This window comes from Spermophilus citellus (assembly GCF_964194105.1).
Source record: "Spermophilus citellus genome assembly, chromosome: 8".
NCBI lineage: Eukaryota > Metazoa > Chordata > Mammalia > Rodentia > Sciuridae > Spermophilus > Spermophilus citellus.
In genome coordinates this window covers 70,190,751-70,214,903 of record NC_138189.1, presented here as the reverse complement: position 1 = coordinate 70,214,903, position 24,153 = coordinate 70,190,751, and the positions used below count along the sequence as shown (strand labels likewise).

The following is a 24,153-nucleotide window of genomic DNA, read 5'->3' as shown; positions in this document are numbered from 1 at the left end:
AATAGGTAGGATTACAGACATGTGTTCCCAACACCCTTGTATCTTAAGCACCATTTTTGTAAAAGTTTCTTAGCTCCCTATAATATATGTACTATTCTGTTGCTCCTTTTTGGCTAAAACTTAGTTACAATCAACAAGAGTAATATTAATTAGTATCTGTAATGATTTTGTTAATGGAATTACAAAAAAAATTTCTGGACAATGGTTTGAAGAGCTTTATGTATTAGGGAGTCCTAAGCAAAAAAAGCCCATCCATTACTTAAGGCCTGGTTTAAATACATTATCTAAATATCCAAGATTCCTTTGTCCTAAAATAGGCAACTACTTTTAGTTTTCAGCTAGAACAAATATAAAATAACACAAAACAAAACTCATAAAATAAAATAAACAAGGAGTAAGGCCATATTAAGAATTAAAACAAGCGAATGTTTAAGTGACCACTTGGTGAAGTGGTAAGAGACAAAGACATAATCAAATTGCTTTGTAAAGTGATGAACTGATAATGATTGTTTTGACTTTCCATTTCCCCCTCAAATTTCAGATTTAAGCACTTGCTGTCCAGGAATTGGACAGTTGGAAACTAAAATGAAATTCTTTACACTCTGGTCCTGGATAAGTCTGAGTGCATGTAGTTTCCAGAAAAGCAAATTCCAAGGAGTAGAAACAGAATAAAATGAAAGATGGCTCCTGAGTTACTCTGTTCCTTATCCTAATCAAGAAAGGAAAAAAAGAAAAAAAAAAAAAAAAGGAAAAAAAGAAAGGCACTTAACCCAGCCAGTTTTCAAATGTAAACTTTTGTCACTATTGTGAAGATGAAGTCAGCTTGTGCTATGCAGTGTTTCTGCCTTTGAATAATACTTGGAACATTCCTATGGAATATTTGTTGCAAGGCATATTTTCATTCAAAGAATAAAAATGCCATTTTCATTTCCAACATACATGACAACAGGATTGGCTAATATTACTCATCTGGCTCCTAAGTCTGTGTGCGTATTTGTATAGCTATCTCACCTCCCTAACTAGAAACAACAGAGCTCTCTATATTTAAGGACCTACTACTGAGATTTCAGCATCCATTCATTCAATTAGTCTAACTTCAAATGTTTTCTGAGCAATGTGTCTGTCAAAGTCTATCACTAAGCTTTTTTTTTTGGGGGAAATAAAGTGAGGTAATTATATGAAAGCTGCTAGCACAGTAAATTTAAGAAAAGCAAAGATCTAACTTTACTTTTAAATAGAATGCCTTAAGTACTGTCAATAAAGTAGCTGCATTATAAAGGCATGCATTAGACCTACAGAGAGGTCCTAAGAAGTACTATAGCAGTTTGGAGAGAGTAGAGGCTTCTTCCTGCAGGAGTTAGAGGAGTAAATATCAAGGAAGTAGGGTAGGATTTTAAGAAATTGAATATATAGATGGTTTTACTGCAATAAGTAAGACACCCACAAAAGCTGAAATTTGAAGAAGGCTGAAAGTGTTATTGGGAAATATTTGGAGGACAAGATTTGAGTAGGTGGGAGATGAATGAATATTTGATTAGAAAGGGAAACTTTGCTAACACACTCTTTTGTAACCAGGACATTTTTTCTCCTCTACTCAGTCTTGGAGGTACATGGAGTGACATCAATGTGGAAGGCAGAGGATGTCAGGGTACAGTTGCATGTTACTAAATAATACTGTACACATGCTGAGTGTCCATTTATCAATTCTTTTTATATAGTCAATGTTAAAAACACTTTTCTTTTTTTATTATTTATTTTATTTGTTCTAATTAGTTATACATGATAGCAGAATGCATTTCGATTCATTGTACACAAATGGAGCACAACTTATCATTTCTCTGGTGGTACACGATGTAGAGTCACACCACATGTGCAGTCATACACATGTACCTAGTCAAAACACTTTTCATTTTATTTTTCAAATTGGGGGACACAGCAGCTGAGGTTATATAGTAGTCTGCAAACTTTCTTTTCCCATTAATATGCATCACACCAAAATTTACAAGTATTTTAAAGTGAAAAGGAACTTCAACTTGAAAAATCTAGTCCTTTAAGTAATACATGCTAGTGTCATTTCCAGTCAAGTTCACCTGGGAAATAACTTGAGAAGAATTGAATAGTGTGTAATTCAGAAGCTGTGTGCATAACCTCTCTGCTTTAGGGACTGTTGTTCTAGTGCTGCCTTGCTCATCTCTCATGAAGGTCACAGACGTATACAGTCCTTATCTAGAATAGTTCAAGTAATGCTGTTGACAAGTATGTTTATGAGCAAATTAAATTGTCTAGTAAAGCAATGCCAAAACTAAAATGGAATAGAAGAAGACTTCAAGGAAGTAGGATGGGATTTTAATAAGTGAAAAATGGAGATGACTATAAAAACTGAATCAATCTAAAAATATTTTAGCAAGAAAACCTAATTTTCTTGGTTACTGATATACATCCTAGTCAATATCATCAGAAAGTTCCATGCTACTAAGAAAAGAGTCAATAGAGGAAACTCTGATAAGAGGACTTAGTAGAGAGGGCTCTGGAAAAATCCATCACTGAGGGGGGAAAAAACCTATTTCACCTCCTGGGGATGATGTGGGGTCAGCAGTACCATACTGGTATTAAAAACTAAGAGAAGTTTTTTCATTGTTATGCTACTACTATGCTATATATGCTGGTGGTAAAGTGGATCATAACCAAAACTTCAGGGTTTTACTTCTGAGTCAGCACTTATCAACTAAGTCAATTGGGATCACATAACATCATTGGGACTCATTTAAATGATCTATAGAATAAAAAGATTTGGACTGGAGAACCTTTAAAGTTCCTTTTAGTTCTCAGTTTAGTTGACCATCTTTTACACCTGGTTAATTCTACTATCTGTTCCATCCTTTATTTGCACTTTAAATGTTCAATTTTAATTATAATTTTCAAATTGCAGGCATTTTAATTAAGCTTAAGTGGGAGGAAAACTAGCAACTGAAATTACAATGGTTTTTGACTCCTGACTAAAAAAGTGTATTTTAAAATCTTATTTCTACTTGTACAACACTTTATTACTTGGGAGTTAAGATTGCTCATAAAGACAATAATTAGTTTTAACACTGGAAAAGGTTTATTTCAGTGTTTGTACTATGTTACTGTGTCCCAGGATAACTTACTTTATAGGATTTTTTTTTTTTCATTTTGTGTTTTTTATGATTCCTGTGTGCGCAACCTCATAAAATACTAGTATATATTTGGTGGTTTGGACACTTCAGGAAACTACATGACAAACTTAGCTAAAAGGGTCCAAAATCTTTTACATATCTCTGCTTCAAAGTGCAAATTTAGAACACTCATGACTTTTTAATTTCTCTTTTATGTTTCACATTCTTCAAGAATTTCTAGAGGCCTTAAAAGGTAAGATTAAATTCAATGCATTCATTCTTATTTTAATTAACAAATAATTCAGTTATTAGGTGATGTATTGTTCATAAATCTCATCTAATAATTTCTGCTGGCAGGAAGAGAACTGAAATGAGAATAAGATGTCCTATATTCAACTTGTGGCAATTAATTTAATTTTATGACCATTTGTTTTCTTATCTGGAAAAATGTGTTTGCCATGCTCTGTATGTGAAAATTTGACTCTCAACAGAGCACTAATTTAGCCAACTTAAGCAGGTTCAAAAAGAATCTGAGAAAAGCATGGACTAGTTTTCAAGCTGTCTAGGGTTTACCTATAAGAAGGTATCTTCTGTATGGGCCAGGTGGAAAGATGAAGCTTCTAAATGTTTCAGCAGAGAAATTATTTAAACCTGCCCATGCTTATTGGATATCTAGTATAAATTTTCCATCAGATATTCAATTAAAACATATTTCAAGTTCTCATCCTTAAGTATATTACTGTCCTGCTTCTTTCAAAGTTTAGCAGAGAGATATAAAACTATAGATAGTTAGGCATTATTATGTTGGGAGGCAGTCTAAAATGTGGGATAGAGCATGGGTTCTGGAAACAGACTGCCTATGTTCAGAGATCACGGTTCTGCTACATGCTAGTTCCATGACCTGCACAACTGAACTTCTCTATGCTATGGTTTCTCATTTGTGAGGAGGAAATAACATTTGCACCCATCTCATAGGGTTGTTATGGAGATAAAATGAGAAACAATGTAAAATGCTTAAAACAGGGCTTAGACATAACAAGTACTCAGTATGTTAGTCAATAATTATTACCATTATGGGCATGTTAAAAGAAAAACTATTTAAGGTATGCAGGTGATGTAGATTCAATCTATGTAAGAAGTTTGATCATCAGAAAACTATATGACCAGGGTCTTAGTAACTTACATATGTTTAGGAATTTTTTCCTTTAATTATATGCCCTTAGATTTTCTGAGGATTGATAAATCCAAAATAGAGTTGACAAAACAATTCCTCTTTGAGTATTTAAGACATTGCATGTCCTTTTATTTTGGAAACAATTTTACTTCCAAGAAAGATTTTACTCCCTTGAAAAATGACTGTGTATTTCTATTAAAGGAATGATGATACTAGGAAGTAGTACTTTGGTGTTTGACATTTGACCTACAAAAACTCTAATTCCATATGATTCAACATTTTTCTTAAGCCTTCCCTTTTTGCCTTTGCTATCAGAAAAATTAGATCTTCATCAAGTTTAGCTGTATCAATCATTTTGATTAGCATATTTACTTCTCATCAGGCTTTTTAGTTTAATTTTCAGAGTCTGAGGGGGGAAGACTCTGAAACATTTTTGGAGAAAAGTAATATATTGGGAGTAATAAAAATACTTTTTTCTACCCATAAAATTGTTAGAAAGATCAAAAAAGATAATGCATATGAAAATACTTTCAAAATTCTAAAAATTTTGACTCCACTAACTCAAGGCACTGCATATTTCTATTCTTCTTCCTACAACTTTGTTTCTAAAATTCTTCTAAACTATAAATCTCAACATTAAAAGTCTATAAATTCTCCCCATAATGTTTAGGACAATCCTGAAAACGGGTTCCTACTTAGTTCTCAAGCTTTGCCCCAACCATCACATGCCTCCCTACTGAGACCCTGGCTGGTTCCAGAATCTGGTATTTTTAATCCTGTTTCTATGTCTTTCTAATCATGCTGTGCCCTTGCTCTGGAATGCTTATCTCCACTGTTCTGGCTGAGCAAATCCTCCTTTGAAGATTCAGTTCAAGCATCCTTTTAAAATAACTGCCTCAGTTAAAACTTTTTATCCAAAATTATCTCCCACTTGAAATACTACTTTAGTGTTCTTATCTCCAATTTGTTATGCATTTACTTCATCAGCAGTAGCCTAAACCAAGGTCCCATTACAAAACTAAGATGCGAAAAATACAAAAATGTCCTTTAACTCCAATTTAAGGCCTAAATCCTTGGCAAAGAACTAAAGAAATCTCCATTGTTAAATCCAAGTCTATCAGATAGGGCATAAGAAAAGAGAAAGGATATAATAAAAATGAGGGGAAAAACATTTTGTAAACCTACCATTTTCTTTTAAGGGTACTTGGGATGAAGAATTTCCAGAACTATGCATACTCATTCCTGTGGTATAAATTAAATTATTAGACATTTTTAAAATGGTCAGATACTAAAGAAGTAATTTCTTGTGACAAATTCATAAAAATCAGTAAAACATTAAGGCAGCAACATTTTTATGTACACTGACAAAAATGTCTTCCCACAATGGGCATACTTACTATTTTTAAGTAGTAGTTAAGCATGTTAACTTGTTTTGCAGAATAAATTTAAACACAACTGTGTTGTTTCTGACAGTGACATTTTGATATGTCAAATATGAAATGATGAAATTAAGTTTTAAAAGCATTTGTCCACATGTTAAAAGAAAATTAAATATTCAATAAGAATGATTTAAATAAAAAACAAATGCAGAAAATAAATTTTACTTTTATACATGTTTCAGTTTATCTGTATTTTTCTATACAATACTACTACTTGCCTGATATATGTGAAAAATTTATGTAGGATGAAGCCTTCCTAATAGAAATAGTTTAGAATCTCAGAAATCTCATTATATGTGAAAATATTCTGAAATTTTTTCCTAAAGGATTCTTTTTATACTGTTTTCAACAACAGAGTTACCTATAGAATTAAATCCTGTCTTTCATCTACTTTAATTTTTTAACGGATTCAACTTAAAAATGATAGTATAATCTCTGAAAGTTGTGGATGTCTACATTATTAAGGTTGCTTCCCCCAAAATATTCATCAACTATAACATAATTTTTTTTCTGACTTCATTAATATGCTCTATTCCAATTACAAAAACAAAAACAAAACAAAAACCAAAACTACATTTAACTCTGGGTCATTTAGGCTAAATACTGGGTCCAAGGAGAATTAAGTACTAGTATTTTGGTGAAATAATTGAAGTGGGTATCCTTGTTTCCTTTCTTTCTGTTGAGCTGCTTCATATTTTTTGAATAGTAGTTCTGATCTCTGTGCTTAAATACCAACTCCTCTGAAAGATTGACTTCGCTGCATTCCCCTTCAAAAACACATGAGGCAAAGGCATTCTGAACTATGTAACTTATAAGGTAATATGTAATAGATTTGAGAATATATTTGGTGGTATATGTGTACACACATGCATCCACATAAATACATAACTTCTACATTTAAATAATTAACAGGTCCTTAAAAGCTAGCTGGGAAATTTGAAGAAACTTAAAATCAACAAGAATTTCCACCTATCAACCACTGCACATTTCATAAAATTATTTTAAGTTTTTTGCCTCGCACATGTGAGGCACTGGGTTCCATCCTCAGAACCACATAAAAATAAATAAACTAAATAAAGATATTGTGTCCATCTTAAAAAAAATCTTTAAAAAAATTAAGTTTTTTTAGAGACAATTCCATTCATGCGAAGCTGAAAGCAGCCTAAATAAACATTTTGAAAAAATGCAGTAGTATCAGATTCCACTCACACAGGCTTGTGATGCAAAGCCAAGGAAAGGTAATCCAAAGCAAGGCACAAACTGGGTTCTCTTGGTATAACTGTCATGACTAATGTGACCAAGAGGAAGCTAAGTAATAGTCAGTGCCATGAAGCAATTTTGTGTTCAATCAATTTTAAATTTTATTTGGTAAATTTTAACTATATAGTCACTGTTTTGGCAATTAGTGTATGGAACCCAAAACAATTTCTTGATCCTGTTCACTTCACTATGAGCATGAGGTATGGGAGAAAGAAGGTAAGCTTGTTCATGCTGACCTATGACATATGCTTGACCAGGGTCTTCAGTGGCTGAGTCTGATTCATGTTTCCTCCTTTCAGGGCTTCTATTTAAACTTGCAACAGACCTCGAACTAAAGAGGGAAAAGGAAGGTAGGAGGGGAAGTGTCAATGTAAAAAAAATATGGTGAAAATAATAAAATGTCTAAACAAAAACAAATGTATGAAATGTAGAATTTATAAATATGTAGTTTGGGTTAGTTAAATCATGTTCTTACTTAAGTTTTGTGAATCCTGCCAAAGATTCTGTATCAGATCTTGCCATCTGGTGAAAGGGTTTTCCCGCTAACTCCACAATGGTCTGAGGTGGGGATTCCATGTTAACAATGACATTTTTCCGAAGAGGATAGAGAGAAGCCTGACTGAGATCATGGTATGATTTACTCATCCCTCTAGGTTTTTCCTCCCATGAAGCTTTGTCACTCTTCTCTTTTGAATTGTTCTGCAATGGCTGGTAAAGCGACAGCTCTGAGCAGGATAGCCTCTTCAGAATCTCAGCTTGAACTGATAAAGGTCGAACGGCAAGTTTGTTCAAGGTGCTGCTGGCCAGACTGCCAGTGCTGATTGCACGTCCCATATTAAATCCTCTAACGGACTCTGCTTGGAGATTCAGGCTCCTAAACGAAGCTCTCTCTACAAGGAAATAGGATTGCTTTACACGATGGAAACATTGCAGTACCTCGGTGAGAAGAGTTATTTTAATAAGCAAAATATAGCATGCAGTTTTTAACCGTTTTGATTGCCAGCATAGATAGATAGTTCTCACAATGTGGCAATCAAGGGTTTTTAAAAGGAAGTTTGAAGATTATGGTTTTCATACCATCTCTCCATCCTTTTATTTATTGCTCAGCCATAGCCTATTCAATGTTTTATACTTCATCTCATAATTCTTAGATCCAAAAATGTTTGCAGTTTAGACTTGCTCATGCTGACCCCAATTTCTTATAACTCTCATTTGGAAATGAGAGTGGCATTTAAAAGAGAATTCTTCAACTTTAGTAGCATTTCTGCTAAAGTATCAGAAAACCAAGGATGGGGAGAGGGAAAGATGAAACCTGGATGGGCGGACATGCCTGAAAAAGAAGCTGCACAGAGGAAAGTTGTACCCAGAGAAAAAGCTCTCCTTTATTGTATTTTTTTAAAGCTTAAGGCAGATTGTGGTGATGGCGTGCCACTGTGAATGTAGTAAAAACCATTGAATCATACACTTTATAATTATATATTTTTGTACTTTATAGCTCAATGATGCTGTTACCAGAAAAAAAAAAAAAAAAAGATTTTAAGGCACAATTTTGTTGTTGTTGTTGTTATTTCACTACTGTGCCAATTCCCACCTTTCCACCTTGCTGACCTCATGATTTAATTGAGGTATGAGAGCCACAGGAGAATAAAATGGTACTAATCTTCTCTCTTTTGGTATCTGTAAATTAACATGATCAGTGAGCTGGGAATCTCTTAATGCTTAAGCTCCTTTCACTGCTAAAGACACATCCCAAATCATCTTTTACATTCTAAATTTAGAAATACTAGAGAATGGGTGCTTGGCTATTCTATTCAGTAGGAACCAATATCATAGCAGTATTTTAACATTAAAGATTGTTAACAAAAACATTGCATCATCTGTAAATAATGGACTAGGAGCATAAAATTTCACCATTTAGTTGTTCATGAATTAAACCACACCACAAGGCACTGGCTGTTTCCTTCTGGAAAGTAACCACCCTGTGTTGCACTCTATTTAGAATAACCTTGACCACTATGTAAAACAGCTGGGAAAATTTTCTTTTAAAAGAAAAATGTCAAATGATTAGTGACTTCGATCTTTAAACTGTTTCACCTATCTTCTAATTTCTAAGAAGATTCATAATATTTCATCTCAGAAAAAAGGTTGAAAAACATTGAAGATTTTTAATATCTATGCATTGAAATGTAGTTTAAATAAACATGTCTCATTGTCACCAGGAAAATTCAATGTTCTTTCTTCTAAAGTAGAAGTAGACATCAGGTTAAAATAAGACCTTAGAAAAAGACTTTTAGTTTAAAAATTACCATAATCATCTTTAACTTAAAATGTGGAATTTTGTTAAAGCAGATAACATTATTTCTATTGTCTTTTAATTTGACAGCAGCCTTTATCAAAGAAGAAAAATGAAGCCTTATTCAGATTCAATTACAGGAAATGCCTTTACATTCAAAAGAATTCTTCATTTTTAAGGAAAATATAGACCAAACTTTTGTAATAATAAGGGCAACCAGTTCAGTTTAGATTTTGTTAACATACCAGGGATTATGGATATTCAAAGCCATTCATAACCTACTCTTGGATAGAGCATAAAACAGTATACATATTCATGGGATAGGAGCATAAACCAACTACTTATCTCATCTCTCCCACTGCCTTCCAACTGGAAAGAACTCCAACATGGATCATCAGTATCGGGAAGGACAACAGAATGAACCTGTATCTTAATACCAATGTTCCAAATTTTAACTCAAAAAGTTTGCTAGTTCCACACTCAGTCTGCAATGCATACTTTCTACTTTGTTTCTAAGTCCAGTCTCTTACATCATTTTGTATTTCTCTATATTGTCAACTTATGCTCTTTTGAGGAAAGAGACTTCATTTCTTCTGTTATTCCATAGTACATACCACTTACAAATAGTAAGTGCTCAGAAAGTGATTCTTTTAAGATTTATTTTCATGCAAATTACTTATTTGTAATAGTAAGAGTGCTGCATTAGGAACTAAGAGACCAGCATTCCACCCTAGTTTGACTTCTTACTATTTGAGGTTAAGTGAAATACTCTCTTCTTGGAATTAATTCCCTCATTAGTAAAATTTTGGAAATTTTTAATGGCCTCTAAGGTCTTTTATAGCATAGTATACTACCACATTAAGGAAGTAGCACAATTTTTTTTTTTTTAAGCTTATCAGTCTCCTAGGGATTATATCAGTAATTTCACTTGTTTGGTATGGACAGCTAAATAGGTAGATAGCTAATTCTATCCCAATTCCAAGTAGGAAATAGTTCCTTTGAAGGTTTACAGAAATCTGTGAGAACATAGAGATAATACCATCTTAAAGTGCTTTTACCATCTGAGTTTAAGGATGGATAGCTGTTTTGTTCCTAGGGGCTAATCTGTGAGATATGAAGAGCATTTCCCCTTCATGGATTAAAAAAATAAATATCTAAAAATTCAGTTACTTTCCTAAGATCATTCATCTACTACTGCTGTTACTGCTATATGGTATGTGGTACACAGCAGAGCAGTACACAGAACTATAGTAGCAGCATCTCCTTCTGTTGCAGATTATACTGTTACTATAACTACTACCCAACAGTAAAGTAGTAAAGGTTAGTAGTGGTAAAACAAGTTTGATGATGATATGATAAAAATAATAATGAATATTTACTGAATCCTTACTTCACTCTGCTGGACACTTTTTTGTCCCCTTCTCTTTATTTTGGTGCTGAGGATCTTCATTTAAGCTAAGCAAACACTTGGCCACTGAGCTTCATCCCCAGCCTGGTTTGCTGGGCACTTTTAAAGTGCTCTACATACATGAATTGATTTCTACTTTGCAATGACCTTATTATATAGGTACTACGATTATAATAATCAAAATGTTCCAAGCTCTGAAACTTATGGTGTACTGAGATTATGCTACAAGTAGAAAAGTCAATACCTAATCTCATGTGAAAGATAATAGTTGAAACATAGGTATACTAAAAATACTGTATAAAATCACCTTTGAGGCTATTGTGTAAAGTGTATGAGACAGAAATCAGTCTTATATTTAGATTTGGGACATATTCCCAATCTCATATATATATGCAAATATTTCAAAATCTGCAACCACTTCCCTGACAATTTATATTTGGTTCTGTAGTTATTCATCTCAGCCTCCTAATAGGGATGCACTCAAGTAAAACTGACAGGTTTTAAATCTGCCACCACAAACCGTATGTCTGTTTCTTCACTATTCTGAGTGTATACTCCCCTTGTCCCCTGCTTTGTTTCCCATGTTCTTTCCTTTATCCTTCAATTTATCCCCAAACAACTTTAATTATTTTCTCCTTGAAATACAGTTAAGTGCCACCTGTCCAGTCTTCTAGCTTCTGATCAACCTCTTCTCTGTAATATGGATCACAGAGTCTGAATGATATAATCTTAAAATCTTGAACCTTACTGTGTATTATTGTTTCATGCATGCTGGTCTAAATCTTCCCAAATAATGTGGAATTGTTCTGTGGGTTGAAAACACGGCCCAAACTTTTCAATAACATTTACATTAAATAGCTTATTGCTAAGCACAAAATAGACATTTCAACAGGTTTTCCTTGACTTACCTGGGGGTGCTGTTTTTCAAAACGAACATAAAGCTGAAATCTTGGCTTCATTTGTAATACCTTTATACTTTTGATTTAGTCATTTAACAGATATATATGCCTTACAAGTTTTCAATCCTAAACATGGCAGTTCTAAAATTTGCAGTAAAAGTCAAGCATATGCCCTGGAATCTCCTGAAACTATGAGCTTTTTCTTACCAATATCATGGGCATCCTGGTTGTTCTGTCTTGCTCTCATCTGTAGCTGGAACTTATGCTGGGAAGAGCAAAGGTGCAGCAGATACTGGCATACCTTACTGTTGTCTGTCTGGAAGGCATGTTTTATCCCATCTGATGTATTTTGCAACGTGATTTTCTTTTTCTACAATATTAATCAGAGGTGTTCAAAGTTAGGATGCTTTCCTATGATTCTTATTTGCCAAAATATAGTTTATAAGAAGAGATATTATTCATACTTCCCATTATGAGGCATGGGTATTCCTTGACCTATATCTAATATAAATATAATCCTATATTATTATAAACAAATTCAGGAAATAAATTAATATTATTTCAGAAATTATAGCCATCAGCAAGAGAAACAGTTTTTCTTTTTCTTTTTTTTTTTTTTAAGAGAGAGAGAGAGAGAGAATTTTAATATTTATTTATTTATTTATTTAGTTTTCAGCGGACACAACATCTTTGTTTGTATGTGGTGCTGAGGATTGAACCCGGGCCGCACGCATTCCAGGCGAGCGCAATACTGCTTGAGCCACATCCCCAGCCCCAAGAACAGTTTCTTTTAATGATATTTTTAATCAACATTTTGAGTTGATGGCTATGCTTACAAATATTGAGATTGTTTAAATTAAAAAATGACAAGAGATAAGTGTTTTGCTCCATTGGGTAAAGAAACTGAAGTTCAATAAGAATTGTTTTTTAAAATTAATATACAACAGCAACAGCTGTGATTTAGTTAGGTAGAATCTGGATGTCATGAAGGCTGGACTAGAATACATGGGAAGTTAAAGAAAATGTGGCAATGAAATGGTACTGGATAACATAACTGCTGGGTTGAGAGATGAAATGCTTTGATATTTAGAGATGGCAATTCTTACCTAATTCAGGGAAAGTAGAAAAATGACAAATCAGTTTTATTTCCCTGACATTTTAAGAAATGAATGTCTTTTGTGTAGGAGTGCTTTCCAAAGTTTGTAACCTTTCAGGTAATCCATATGCCTTCAAAAATGAGCATTCAACATGCCAGGAATCTAAGATTAGTTCTTTAGAGAATTAGTTCAATACAGTTAGATTCTACTAAAGCTCTTACCTCTGTTCAAATTATTCTATTTCATGTCCCTTATCTTTATTTCAAATTAAAAAAACAGGCACAGAAAAATCAAATTTAATAGGATTACAAAAGATATAATGACAGAATATTACCCAAACACCAATTATAATTTCTGGCTTACTTATTTATACTTTTTTGGGGGGCAGGGGAAGTGTATTAGGGATTGAACCCAGGGGTGCTTAACCACTGAGCCACATCCTCACCTCTTTTAATATTTTATTTAGAGATGGGGTCTCACTAAGTTGTTGGAGCCTCCTTAAGTTGCTGAGGCTGGCTGTGAACTTGTGATTCTCCTGTCCCAGCCTCCCCAGACACTGGGATTACAGGTGTGTGCCACTGCACCCAGCTATTTATAAATTTTAAAATTTACTTTTCTCATGTATATTCACATTAAAGAGACTTTATATCCCAAATTTAAACAGAAAACTAGTACCTTTTGTCAAAAATACAATTCAGCTATAAAAATAGGTTATAATAAATGCAATAAAAACAAAGGAACACTGTTAAAATACTATCTAGATATTGTTGCCAATCGTTAAAAATGGAAATGAGCAAGTGATAGAGCTGCATTAAAGACATAATAACAAAAAATTAATATCTTGATTATCCAAAATATGACTAGTAACTTTTCAAATAGTTAGGGAACTTTATTTCCTAACAAACACACCTATTAACTACTGTCAAGTAATTTGCAAGGACAGTGAATTCCATCACTGAAAAGCTCTCTCACAGACTGAAGCATTAATATAAATGACAGAATCTCCTTAGTCTACCAGTCAAAAGAGCTATACAACTGGTATCTATTATAAAACACCCAAAGGTAACAAGGGGCGTAGGACAAAAAAGTATCACCAAATATAGGTTAAAAGGTCCAAAATAATTAGGAAAAGTATTATTATAGATGATTTAATATCTAAGTAAAATGTGGTTTGAAACAAATTAGAAAAATATTTGGTTCTAAGAATTAATTGATGGAATGGATAAAAATTGTGCCTGAAGGAACTGAGAGATGAGAAGGCCAAAGGATGACTTTTCGATATTCCCACAGAAATAGAAGTCAGTAGAAGAAAAAGAGGAGAGTTAAAAATAGAGTTCTATGTTAGAGAAAGAACTTCAGGATCAATGAGTATTGTTACATACAGGCAGAGTTTACATGAGAGTGTGTTCTATTCTACACTGTCACAGATCTTTAAAAATGAGCTCATCATGGCTATATATAGGGTTCTATATATATGGGCTGCTGTGATAGCTTGGCAAATGATATAAAGCTGAATGTTATATGATGATTTGATTATTGCCTCTTGAAAACTGATCCAAATTAGAACTGTATTTAACCAGTCTAAGGTTTCCTTCAGATACGTGCTCTGCAAGAAGTTCCATTCAGGGAGGTAAATTGGTGGTCTGGGCTTTCCTGAGAGAACAAATTATTATCTAGAAATCTTAGTGGCACCTCTGGATTTCACGGAAAATAAATCAATTAACCATTAGGTCTAGAACTGATTTCAAAGGTCCTTACATTGAATATTATCCAGAGTCCACCATGACCTTGATATCTTGAACTCCTCATAAGAATACATTTCAGCCCAGATAACATCTAAAGTTGTCAGTAATCCCTGAATAACATTAAAAAAATAAATACCCAAATGTATATACTTTTTTATTCACTTCTGGGGTGAGCTAGTAGCACTGAATGTTCAGATACACTGTGTTCAATATCAAAATGTGCTTTTAGAGCTCACTTTCCTCCATAAACGTTTTTCTAAGAATCACTTTTCGAACTTCAAAGAAAGAAGACACTAAAACATATCACTGCAGAAAGTCATAGGACTAGTTTATAAAATCCAACAAATCTCTGGACCTTTAAAATTCATACTATAAGGGATCCAATCTTGAGCTACAAAAGGTTTATGGGGATTAATCTAATTATGTATCTTTAAAACATGTGGGGAGTTTCTCCATATGAGAAGTTATGACTCAAATAAGTTTGACTTAACAGAGAATCCAACTTGGTTGTAATTTAACTAAAAAGTTAATTGAGCCTATAACCAGCTAGGAATGTGTCTTAAGCTTTGAAAAATCACCTCCTGTGAAAACAAGAAACAAATAAAATCTCAGTAATACTTCCTACAACTAAGAAGAAAGAGTTAAATAGTATTAAGATATGGTAGCCTGACTAAATGGTAGAGTCTAAAGTTTACTTAAAGTTAACGTGTTACATTGGAATTGGCAACATTCATTTTAAAATATAATAAAAACAGGTTAAAAGGTACATACAGAAAAAGAAATTTTCTTGGTTTCCCTCCATGGAAAACGAAGGACCAATGTACGAATTCCATTGTGAACTTCGAACACAAGGACACCTTTAGAACAAACTCCAAGCAATATTCCTGTTTGTGACTTTTTCTCAGGGTGCACTCGGTGAAAATGAACTCCATATTCTGTTAATCTTTGGCAGACCTGTTGGAACAATATAAGACTACTTTGATAAATGGAGACATAAAAATATAGAAGTTGTACTTGTGCCAATGTAGTTTAAGGTGAAAAAGATAGTTTTCAACAAATATTGCTGGAATAATTTGGATCCACATTTCAAAAAATAAATCTCAACACTTATTCACCAGATATATGAAAATTAATCTAACGTGGATCACAGGCCTAAATACAGGAACTAAATGTGTAAGTCTTGGAAAATATTTGTAACCTTGGGTTAGGCAAAGATTTCTTAGATGGGACAGGAAAAACATGAATCATAGGAGAAAAAAATTGATAAATTAAAACTTTACTGGGTTTGATCCTTAGCATCATAAAAAACAAAACCAAAAAAATCCCCTCAGCAACATGAGAAATAAATATACATAAAACACATATCTGACAAAGGAATTGTATTCAGAACATAAAGAACATGTGCTTTTAGCAATAAGGAGACATCAAACCAGAGAGAAAAATGGGCAAGAGGTTTTTATTAGACACATAACAAATAAGATATAAATGGCAAATAAAAACAAAAAGATGCTCAGTATAAATTAGAGACATATAGAACCTATAATGATATACTACTACTCACTTATTTCTAGGACTAAAATGAAAAACACTAAAAATTCCAAGTGTTATTGAGAACAAGGAACAACTGAATTCTCATATACTGCTGGGAGGAAGACTACAAAATTGTACAGCCATTTTGGAGAACAGTTTGACAGTTTTTAACAAAGTAAAACATACTTCCAATAGGTCCTAGCAATGCTACTGTTGGGTATTCACTCAAGAGAAATAAAAACTATGTTCACACAAAAATACGTATTGGGATGTTTAGAACCACTAAGGAAAGAATAAACAAATTTTAATTCTGCACAAAGGTAAACTACTCAGGAATATTAATTAAAAAAAAAAAAAACAACTAATGGGCTAAAGTTGTGGCTCAGTGGTAGAGTGTTCGCCTAGCATATATGAAACACTGGGTTCGATCCTCAGCACCACATAAAAATAAAGGAAAGAAAAAACCACCTAATGATACATACCACACAATGGATGAATATCAAAAGTATTACTTGAAGTTAAAAAGCCAGAAACAAAAGACTGCATAAGTAAGATTTTTTTTTTTAAATATGCAATTAGAGAAATGAAAAAACTAGGGTAATAGCAGACAGTAGTTGCCAGGGAATAGGTCTGGTGGACGAGAACTCACTGTGACAGAAAGCAAGGAACTGTTTTGTATGTATTGGAAATAGGTCTCATCAGTGTTTGGAACATTTTTCTCTGTAAAGAGCCAGGCAATGAATATTTTAGGCTTTATGGGCTGCAAGCTTGCTGCTGTTTAACTACTCAACTCTGTTGTTGGTATTGTGAAAGTAGATATATAGACAATGTGTAAACAATGAGCATGGCCAAGTTCTAATAAAACTTTATTTACAAAATTGGTAGGCCATGGTTTGGCAAACCTTTTTCTTTTTATTTTTTTAAATATTTTATTAGTGCATTAGAGTTATACATAATAGTGTGGTTCATTTGACATAATCAAATGTGCATGGAATATAATTTGCTCCATTACAATCTCCATTTCTCAACCATTCTCCTTCCTTTACTCTACTGGTCTTCCTTCTGTTTGCTTACTATTTTTTTTTAACTGATGCTTCATAGATAAACATAAAGGTGGAATTCACTGTGGTATATTCATATACATACATAGCATAATTTGTAAACTGTTCTTTATCGTGACTGCAGAGGTGGTTGCTCTACTGTATATATTTTTGGAAACTCGTGGAAACACTGAAAAGTGATACATTTGATGTTATGTAAATTATACCTCAACAAAGTAGATTAGCAAAAAGATACCAATGTCTTTCAAAGACAAGGTGATATAAAGCAGAACACTAACCTTTTAAGGTTGTGTTAATAACCTAAAAAATTTAGAAAGATGCTAAAGAGAAAAGGAGTAGCAGGATATATTATCAAAAAGAGTAGGGTAACATAATATGCATTAGGCATGCTATTTACAGGAAGAAAACTGAAACTCAGAGAGGTTGAATATATTGTCCAAGGTCACCAGGCTAGTTGAAACAAGAATTGAAATGCAAGACTATCTGCCTACAAATCCCAGGGCAAATTCTTTTTACTGGGCCCACTGGCCTTCTTTGTTGGTAAAAATATAATTTGATAATTTATATCCTACAAATATAAAATGCACTACTATCTTTAAATGTGGACTTAAACAAAACAAACCACCTTGGCTTTCTTACCATGAATCCTAGTTTAAAGGTGGTATAGTTCTGTGAATGAAGCACCTTCATAGATTTTTGTAGGTTTGAGAAACTTGGCTCTCTAAAATTTGGATCAGCAAATAGAAGGCATACTGTACATCCTAGGGAGCTGAAACAGGAGAACGTTTTCAAAGTTTCTTTTTATCAACAAAACACATTCGCTATTTGCATTGGAAGCTTGTATGGTATTATCTTTCTTGATCACAAATGCCTTACTATTTGTCTCATAGGAAACTTGGCAGAACTCAAACCAAAGCCAATTTTTCTGACTCTACCCCTATATTAATTAGTGACCTTTTAGGGGAGAGAGAGTTTTAAAAATGATGTTAACTGAATTTTAGGCTTATTAGAAAAAACAAAACAATTCTAGAATGAGTATGAACTTGCCTCTCAGATTTAGTCAACAAATTCAATGGTTTCTTCTTTATAATGTACTTTGATTTTGAGAGAATTGGATAGGAAAAAAGCAGAATTCAAAGCCAGATACAGATTCAAATAGTAATTTTGCATCTACAGTAGCTACTGACTTTGGGAATGTCCTCTTGGAACTTTAGTTCTCTCTTTTATAAAGCAAGAATTCAAACACCACAGTTTCAGTCAGTAATAAGTGAGATAGGATTATGTGCAGTATCAGTTAATGGTACCTAAGGTTTTAGATGTGTATCCTCCAATACCCCTTGCTGATTTTTTGAAAGAGTTGCAGTATTTATCATTTGTAGTCCTGTATGCTTACCTTTAAAAATTCTAACTCTGTCTCTTTTTCAGAAGCTCCCACATAGGTATTATGCAGTTTGGGTAACTCTTCTTTAATATATGATAAATCAAGTTTCTCCATCACTCTGGCAGGCAAATAATGTTCCAGTCTAAAGTAAGACACACCATGAACCTAGGAAAGAAGACTGGTTTTGTAAGTGGTTCTATTTGCTTTTCACTGGAGTGAACCCTCTTCCTCTTATTGTAACGTTCTTGCCTTGGCTAGTACATGGAATATTTCTATTTCTAATTTTCTCTCTGGGGAATGATTTTTAGAGGAAGTGCATCAGTATTTCTTTTCTATTGAGTGAGGGAGACTAACTGAACTCACTGGCAACTTTAGGAGAGAGGCATTCAAAGGCCCCATGCCATGATAGTTAAGCATTAATGCTGTGAAGGACATTGATCTAGTGACACAGGCTCTTATATGGTTCACATTTAGGAATATGAGGCTCTGAACATCTAAGAACCCTGCTATGTGCCAGCCCTCACTGCGTAAATCCATGCTGAAGACAAAAAGATCCCTTTAATCTATATTTCAATAATAACTCCTCTATTTAGTCTCTATTAGTTAGAACGTGGGGAAAGGATTAAGTGCTACATATCCTTCAATTCAAAGACAGAATAATTTTAAATCCCAGTTGCACAATTGTTTATCATTAATATAGTTGGGGAACTAGGCACCAAACTAGTCTCTTAAGTCTTTGGATCTAAACATCAATCATTTCAACCAGGCTTAGTCTTTAATTATGCTAAGAATAAGAACACCAATACAAAAACGGTTTTGGAGAAAACAATAAATCCTACCTCTGGTTGGTAATCCCCATACTCAGCCTGGAGAGCCAAGGACGCCAGCAATAAGGCAGTCTCATCGTCGCAGTGCATCCTCTCCTCCAAAATGTCTTTGCGCAGCTGAAGGTAATACTGATGACAGGTGAGAGTGTGTCTGAAAGAAAATAAACAGGAACAGCTTGGCATTTGATCTTGAATCTTGGGGTAATTTTTTATTACAGGAATAGAAATTTATTTCTCAGATAGTTTATTATTAAGTCTGCTATTAAGCTATTAAAAGGCACAAGAACTAAATAAACCATGTTGAAGGAAATAATGAAGATCCTTTTCTATAGGGGATATGTTCTAAGACCCCAGTGGATACCTGAAACCATATATAATACGAGACCTTACATATGCTGTTTTTTCTTAAATATACATGGCTATGATGGAATTTAATTTATAAACTAGGCACAGTAAGAGATTAACAACAATAACTTACTGTATATATTAGCAACATCAGCTTATGAAATTTTTTTCCTTTCTTGAGACCTTTCATCTTTTATTTAAAGGAAGCACTGTGCAACTTCTCTTTGGCATGTCCAAATTGCCAGCATCTCTATACTTATGTTTTAGGGCCACTATTAAATAAAGGTTGCCTGAACACAAGTACTGAGATGCCACAATAGCTGATCTGATCACCAAGGTAGCCACTAAGTGGCTAAAAGGCAGGTGGAGCATACAGTGTGGATACACTAGACAAAGGCATGATTCACACCCTGTGCAGGGCAAAGCAAGTTGGCACAAGTCTTCATTATGTTACTCAGAAGGGCGTACGATTTAAAATGTATCAATTGTTTATTTCTGGATTTCATTTAATATTTTCTGATCATGGTTCACCATGGGTAACTGAAATTGTGGAAACAAAACCACGGAAAGGGAGGACCTCTGCTGCTTGTTTTACAAAAAATTAGAAATCATCAATGATCAGAATCAATTCAGTATCAGTAAGCTAAAGAGTCAAAATAGCAGGGGCCAAAAGGAGCAAACGAGAAACCCTTGTGTACTCACTGTATCAGACTAACATCATCCATGAAAAATTTAATTCGGAAAAACAAAGTGAAATTAACAATGGCTTTACTCTTTTTCTTTGGTTCTTCTTTCCATCCCTCTGGGGCCACTTTGGTTAATTTTAAATCAGATTCAACAAAGAAATACTCATTATCTAAAACAGAATGAAAAAAATGTTCAGATTAAATGAAAAGTTTCTCTTTGATTTCTTCATTTTTCAGTCTGACTTGCACAAAATAGTATTAGACAAGAATAAAACAAGACTGTTATAAAGCATGGCAGGGAGCTCTAAGGCACTACATATGGGTAGAGGAAGTACGGTTCTTTTTTTGTTTTGTTTTGTTACTGGAGTTGAACCCAGGGGCACTTTACTACTGAGCTACTTTCCCAGACCTTATTTTTTACTGTGAAACACGGAGTGTCCCATTAAGTTGCTGAGACTAGCCTTGAACTTGTGATCCTCCAGCCTCAGTCTCTCAAGTTGCTGGGATTACAAGCACGCACCACTATACTTGGCAATACAGTTCAATTTTTTTTTTTTTTTTTAAATAGTGGCTTCTAAAGACAGACCTGGATCAACTCCTGGTCACACCATTTACTACCTGTGTAATATTGAAAACATCATTTTCCTTTCTGGATATCACTTTTCTCCCTTGTAAGGTAAGGACAATGCCAGTTACTGCTTATAGGAATGTTGTAAGGATCAGATGACAAAATGAATATAAAACACTTGGTAGGGCAAGTAATACATGGCATTACTTCAACAAATACTAGCTCTTTATTATTATTGAACTACCATCTGAAACCTTGGAAGAATGAAAACCATCGCTTTATTTTTTATTTTAATGTCATCATTTAACCATTATGGACTCTAACTAAAAGGGTTAGTCAACAATATTTAATTTGTACAGAATGTTTAGCGCCGCCCCCACATATAAACACACAAATACATGCAGTTAACAGTTATGAAATGGTCCTGAAATGTAACAGCAAAATTTTATATTTTATTTTATTTTTATCAAGTTTGGTGGCACATGTCTATAACCCCAGCTGCTAGAGAGGCTGAGGTGAAAGGACTGTGTGAACCCAGGAGTTTGAGACTGAGCAACACAGCAAGACTGTTTAAAAAAACACAACCCAAAATTAAAAAAAAAAAAAAAACCCACTAAATTTATACAAAGATAGCACTTCTACTTCTCAGTGCTGATTTGTTCATTAAGTTAATATTTCCCAAAATAAAGTGAGGCATTATAGGTACAGAAAGACAGCTTGTTGCCAAGTTTTCACTCTGTACTCTGAATTTAAAATGTATTGGTACCTTTAAGGGTAGCCAGAGCAAACAAATGATGCTCCACTAAGCCAATATGGGCTACAACCATATCAAACACATCTTTACATATAGTTTTGGTATCACAGGTCAGTTCCAATCTCTGTCCGTTCAGAAGCATTATGTTTACTTTTCTCCGGTTATCCTCATTCTTCCCTTTCTTGTTCTACAATTGAGAAAAGTAAATGGCATTTATTAAAGTAAATATTATAAGTATTTAAACCAACTTTTAAAACAGAATTGCTCAAATTATTTCCTAAGAGTGACCAGAATTGGTTTTATTACTTACAAGGATAGACCGTGGCAAATCCAAAGATATGTATGGTTCAATTGTCATTTTCACAAACTCAGGGCCAAAGAAGTTCTGCAAATCACATAAGTAGAATCAATGATTTTGACCATTTATTCTAGCTCTTTCCTTGAAAAAAATCTTAATAAATTACATATAAAGGCACTACATTAGAACTAGATGATATAAAACAAACGTGGAGACTTTCAGTGAAAGCATGCTGGAACGAGACAGGCCTCCTTACACAAAATTTCAATTTCCCTCATGTTTGTTTTCTACCAGGAATGTCATAAAATGCCCAGGTTTTTATTTTACTTATTTATTTATTTATTTATTTATTTATTTATTTATTTATTTATTTATTTAACTGGTTTTCATTATTTGGCCTTCAGATAGATTCAGAGTCTTTTTTTTTTTTTTTTTTTTTTTTAAGTAAGCTTGGTCTGGAAGTGTCACTCAGTGATAGAGTACTACATCCTTATCATGCTTAAGGCCCTAAGTTTGATCCCCCATGCCACAATAAATTAATAAAAATAAATGTAATTTTAATTATTGAAGCAATATAAAGTTATCAAGCTCATGTAAAGATTCAGTTTAATATTGGGGCTGGGGTTGAGGCTCAGCACTGGCCTAGAACATGTGAGGCACTGGGCTTGATCCTCAGCACTGCATAAAAATAAATAAATAAAATAAAGGTATTGTGTTCATCTATAACTAACAAAAAAATTTTTTAAATTAGTTTAATATTGTTAATCTATGAAGTGAGTGAAGAGAATCTCATTGTTTTAGAGAGTGATATTTAATCTACATCCAATGTGTCAAAGTTAATAAACATCTATCTTGTGACTACAAAAACTATCTATCATCCATATCTTAATCATGTTATTGGAACCTTGCAATGCTGTACTTATTTGTTTTAAATAGTGACAACTAAGGACAATATGGAGATCACATAGTCTCTGGCCCACACAGATGCTCCCAACAAGAAAATATCTTAAGAAATGGGGGGACTCAAAGGAATGGGGAGAGTGGAGCCTATACTCTGAACTCAATCTACTGTTTCTTTTCTTTTCTTATATATCCAGGACTTTAGCCAGGAGGGGAACACTGATTTAGGAGATAAAAAAGTTAAATTCCAGGTGGGAGCAGAACTGAAAATAGTCTGAAAGATTATGTCTGAGGCAAAAGGCTAAAGGAAAGCAGGGCCTTGAGGTTGAATACAGGAGGTGTATGTGTGTATATATGCATTTGTCTGAACTAATGGAGCTTCCGAGAGTTTTGTTTGTCTTGGTTTCTTCTTTGCATTTTGTTTTACAGCTCATTTGGTTGCCTGGTGTGGGAATTCTGTCCAATTAACCATGTGGAACATGTGACACATACAATTTAAGTAAAAGTTTAACATTAAGGGATCATTGATAGTCACGGGAACATTAGTATACACTTTAAAGAACAGAAACAGTAGAAAAAATGAAAATGGTCTGCCATGGGAAACAGCATCTAGTAAAGATCAACTAGGGTAAGAGGGTATAAGCTAGTTAAAATGTATTTGTACCAAAAGGTGAATAGAAAAAAAATGAAATGTATGTTTTGGGAAAGAATACTAATTCAATTGTGAAGTTATTCTTCTACACACTAGTACTCCTATTCTGCCTCAAAAATATAACCTGTGATCTTTTCAGAGTAAAAACACTATGTGGTCTTTTAATAACCAGTAGTTCAAAGTATCTAATCATTGATACAGTGTGCTTCTGGTGAAGATATGTTTGCTTCAAAATAATGAGAAATCGATTGCCTAAAATTTTTAGATAATACACAATAGTGGCATACTGTAAAAACACAATCTATAATTTCTGAATTACACCAAATGAACCAAAGCTCTAAATTACTTCTCTAAAACCATAGTTTAGGAAAAAGCTATGTATATGTGTGTGCCCTATATGATGCTGACTGAATTATATATTGGAAGCCCAAACTATTCATATGGTACCCTAATTATTACCTAGTTTTAACATAGATATTGGTCATAATGATAAATTAATAAAGCCTTCCTTTTGGCTTAAATTCAATTATATCTATTGGAACCTAAAAACTTTAAAATTAGGCAATGTCTTAAATTACAATTGAAATTCCACATTCCCCTCCCCCCCCCAAAAAAAAAAATTAGGGCTGGATGTAGTTCAGTGTAAGAATCCTTGTCTAGTATGTACAAGGCTCTGAATTCATTTCCCAGAACTGAAGG

At 33.6% G+C, this 24,153-nt stretch overlaps 1 protein-coding gene across 1 annotated transcript in view; it reads right to left on the bottom strand.

Moving 5' to 3' along the window:
• Positions 1-24,153, bottom strand: part of PTPN13 (protein tyrosine phosphatase non-receptor type 13) — a 204,995-nt gene that overhangs the window by 59,881 nt on the left and 120,961 nt on the right. Inside the window, exons 11-20 of the mRNA XM_081303163.1 lie at positions 21,915-21,989; positions 21,617-21,791; positions 20,299-20,452; positions 19,264-19,402; positions 18,437-18,589; positions 15,224-15,406; positions 11,818-11,980; positions 7,486-7,900; positions 7,247-7,341; positions 5,497-5,553 (exon numbers count right to left, since the gene is read on the bottom strand). Coding sequence (XP_081159289.1) covers positions 5,497-5,553; positions 7,247-7,341; positions 7,486-7,900; positions 11,818-11,980; positions 15,224-15,406; positions 18,437-18,589; positions 19,264-19,402; positions 20,299-20,452; positions 21,617-21,791; positions 21,915-21,989 — 1,609 coding nt within the window. The remainder of the gene's footprint in view (positions 1-5,496; positions 5,554-7,246; positions 7,342-7,485; positions 7,901-11,817; positions 11,981-15,223; positions 15,407-18,436; positions 18,590-19,263; positions 19,403-20,298; positions 20,453-21,616; positions 21,792-21,914; positions 21,990-24,153) is intronic.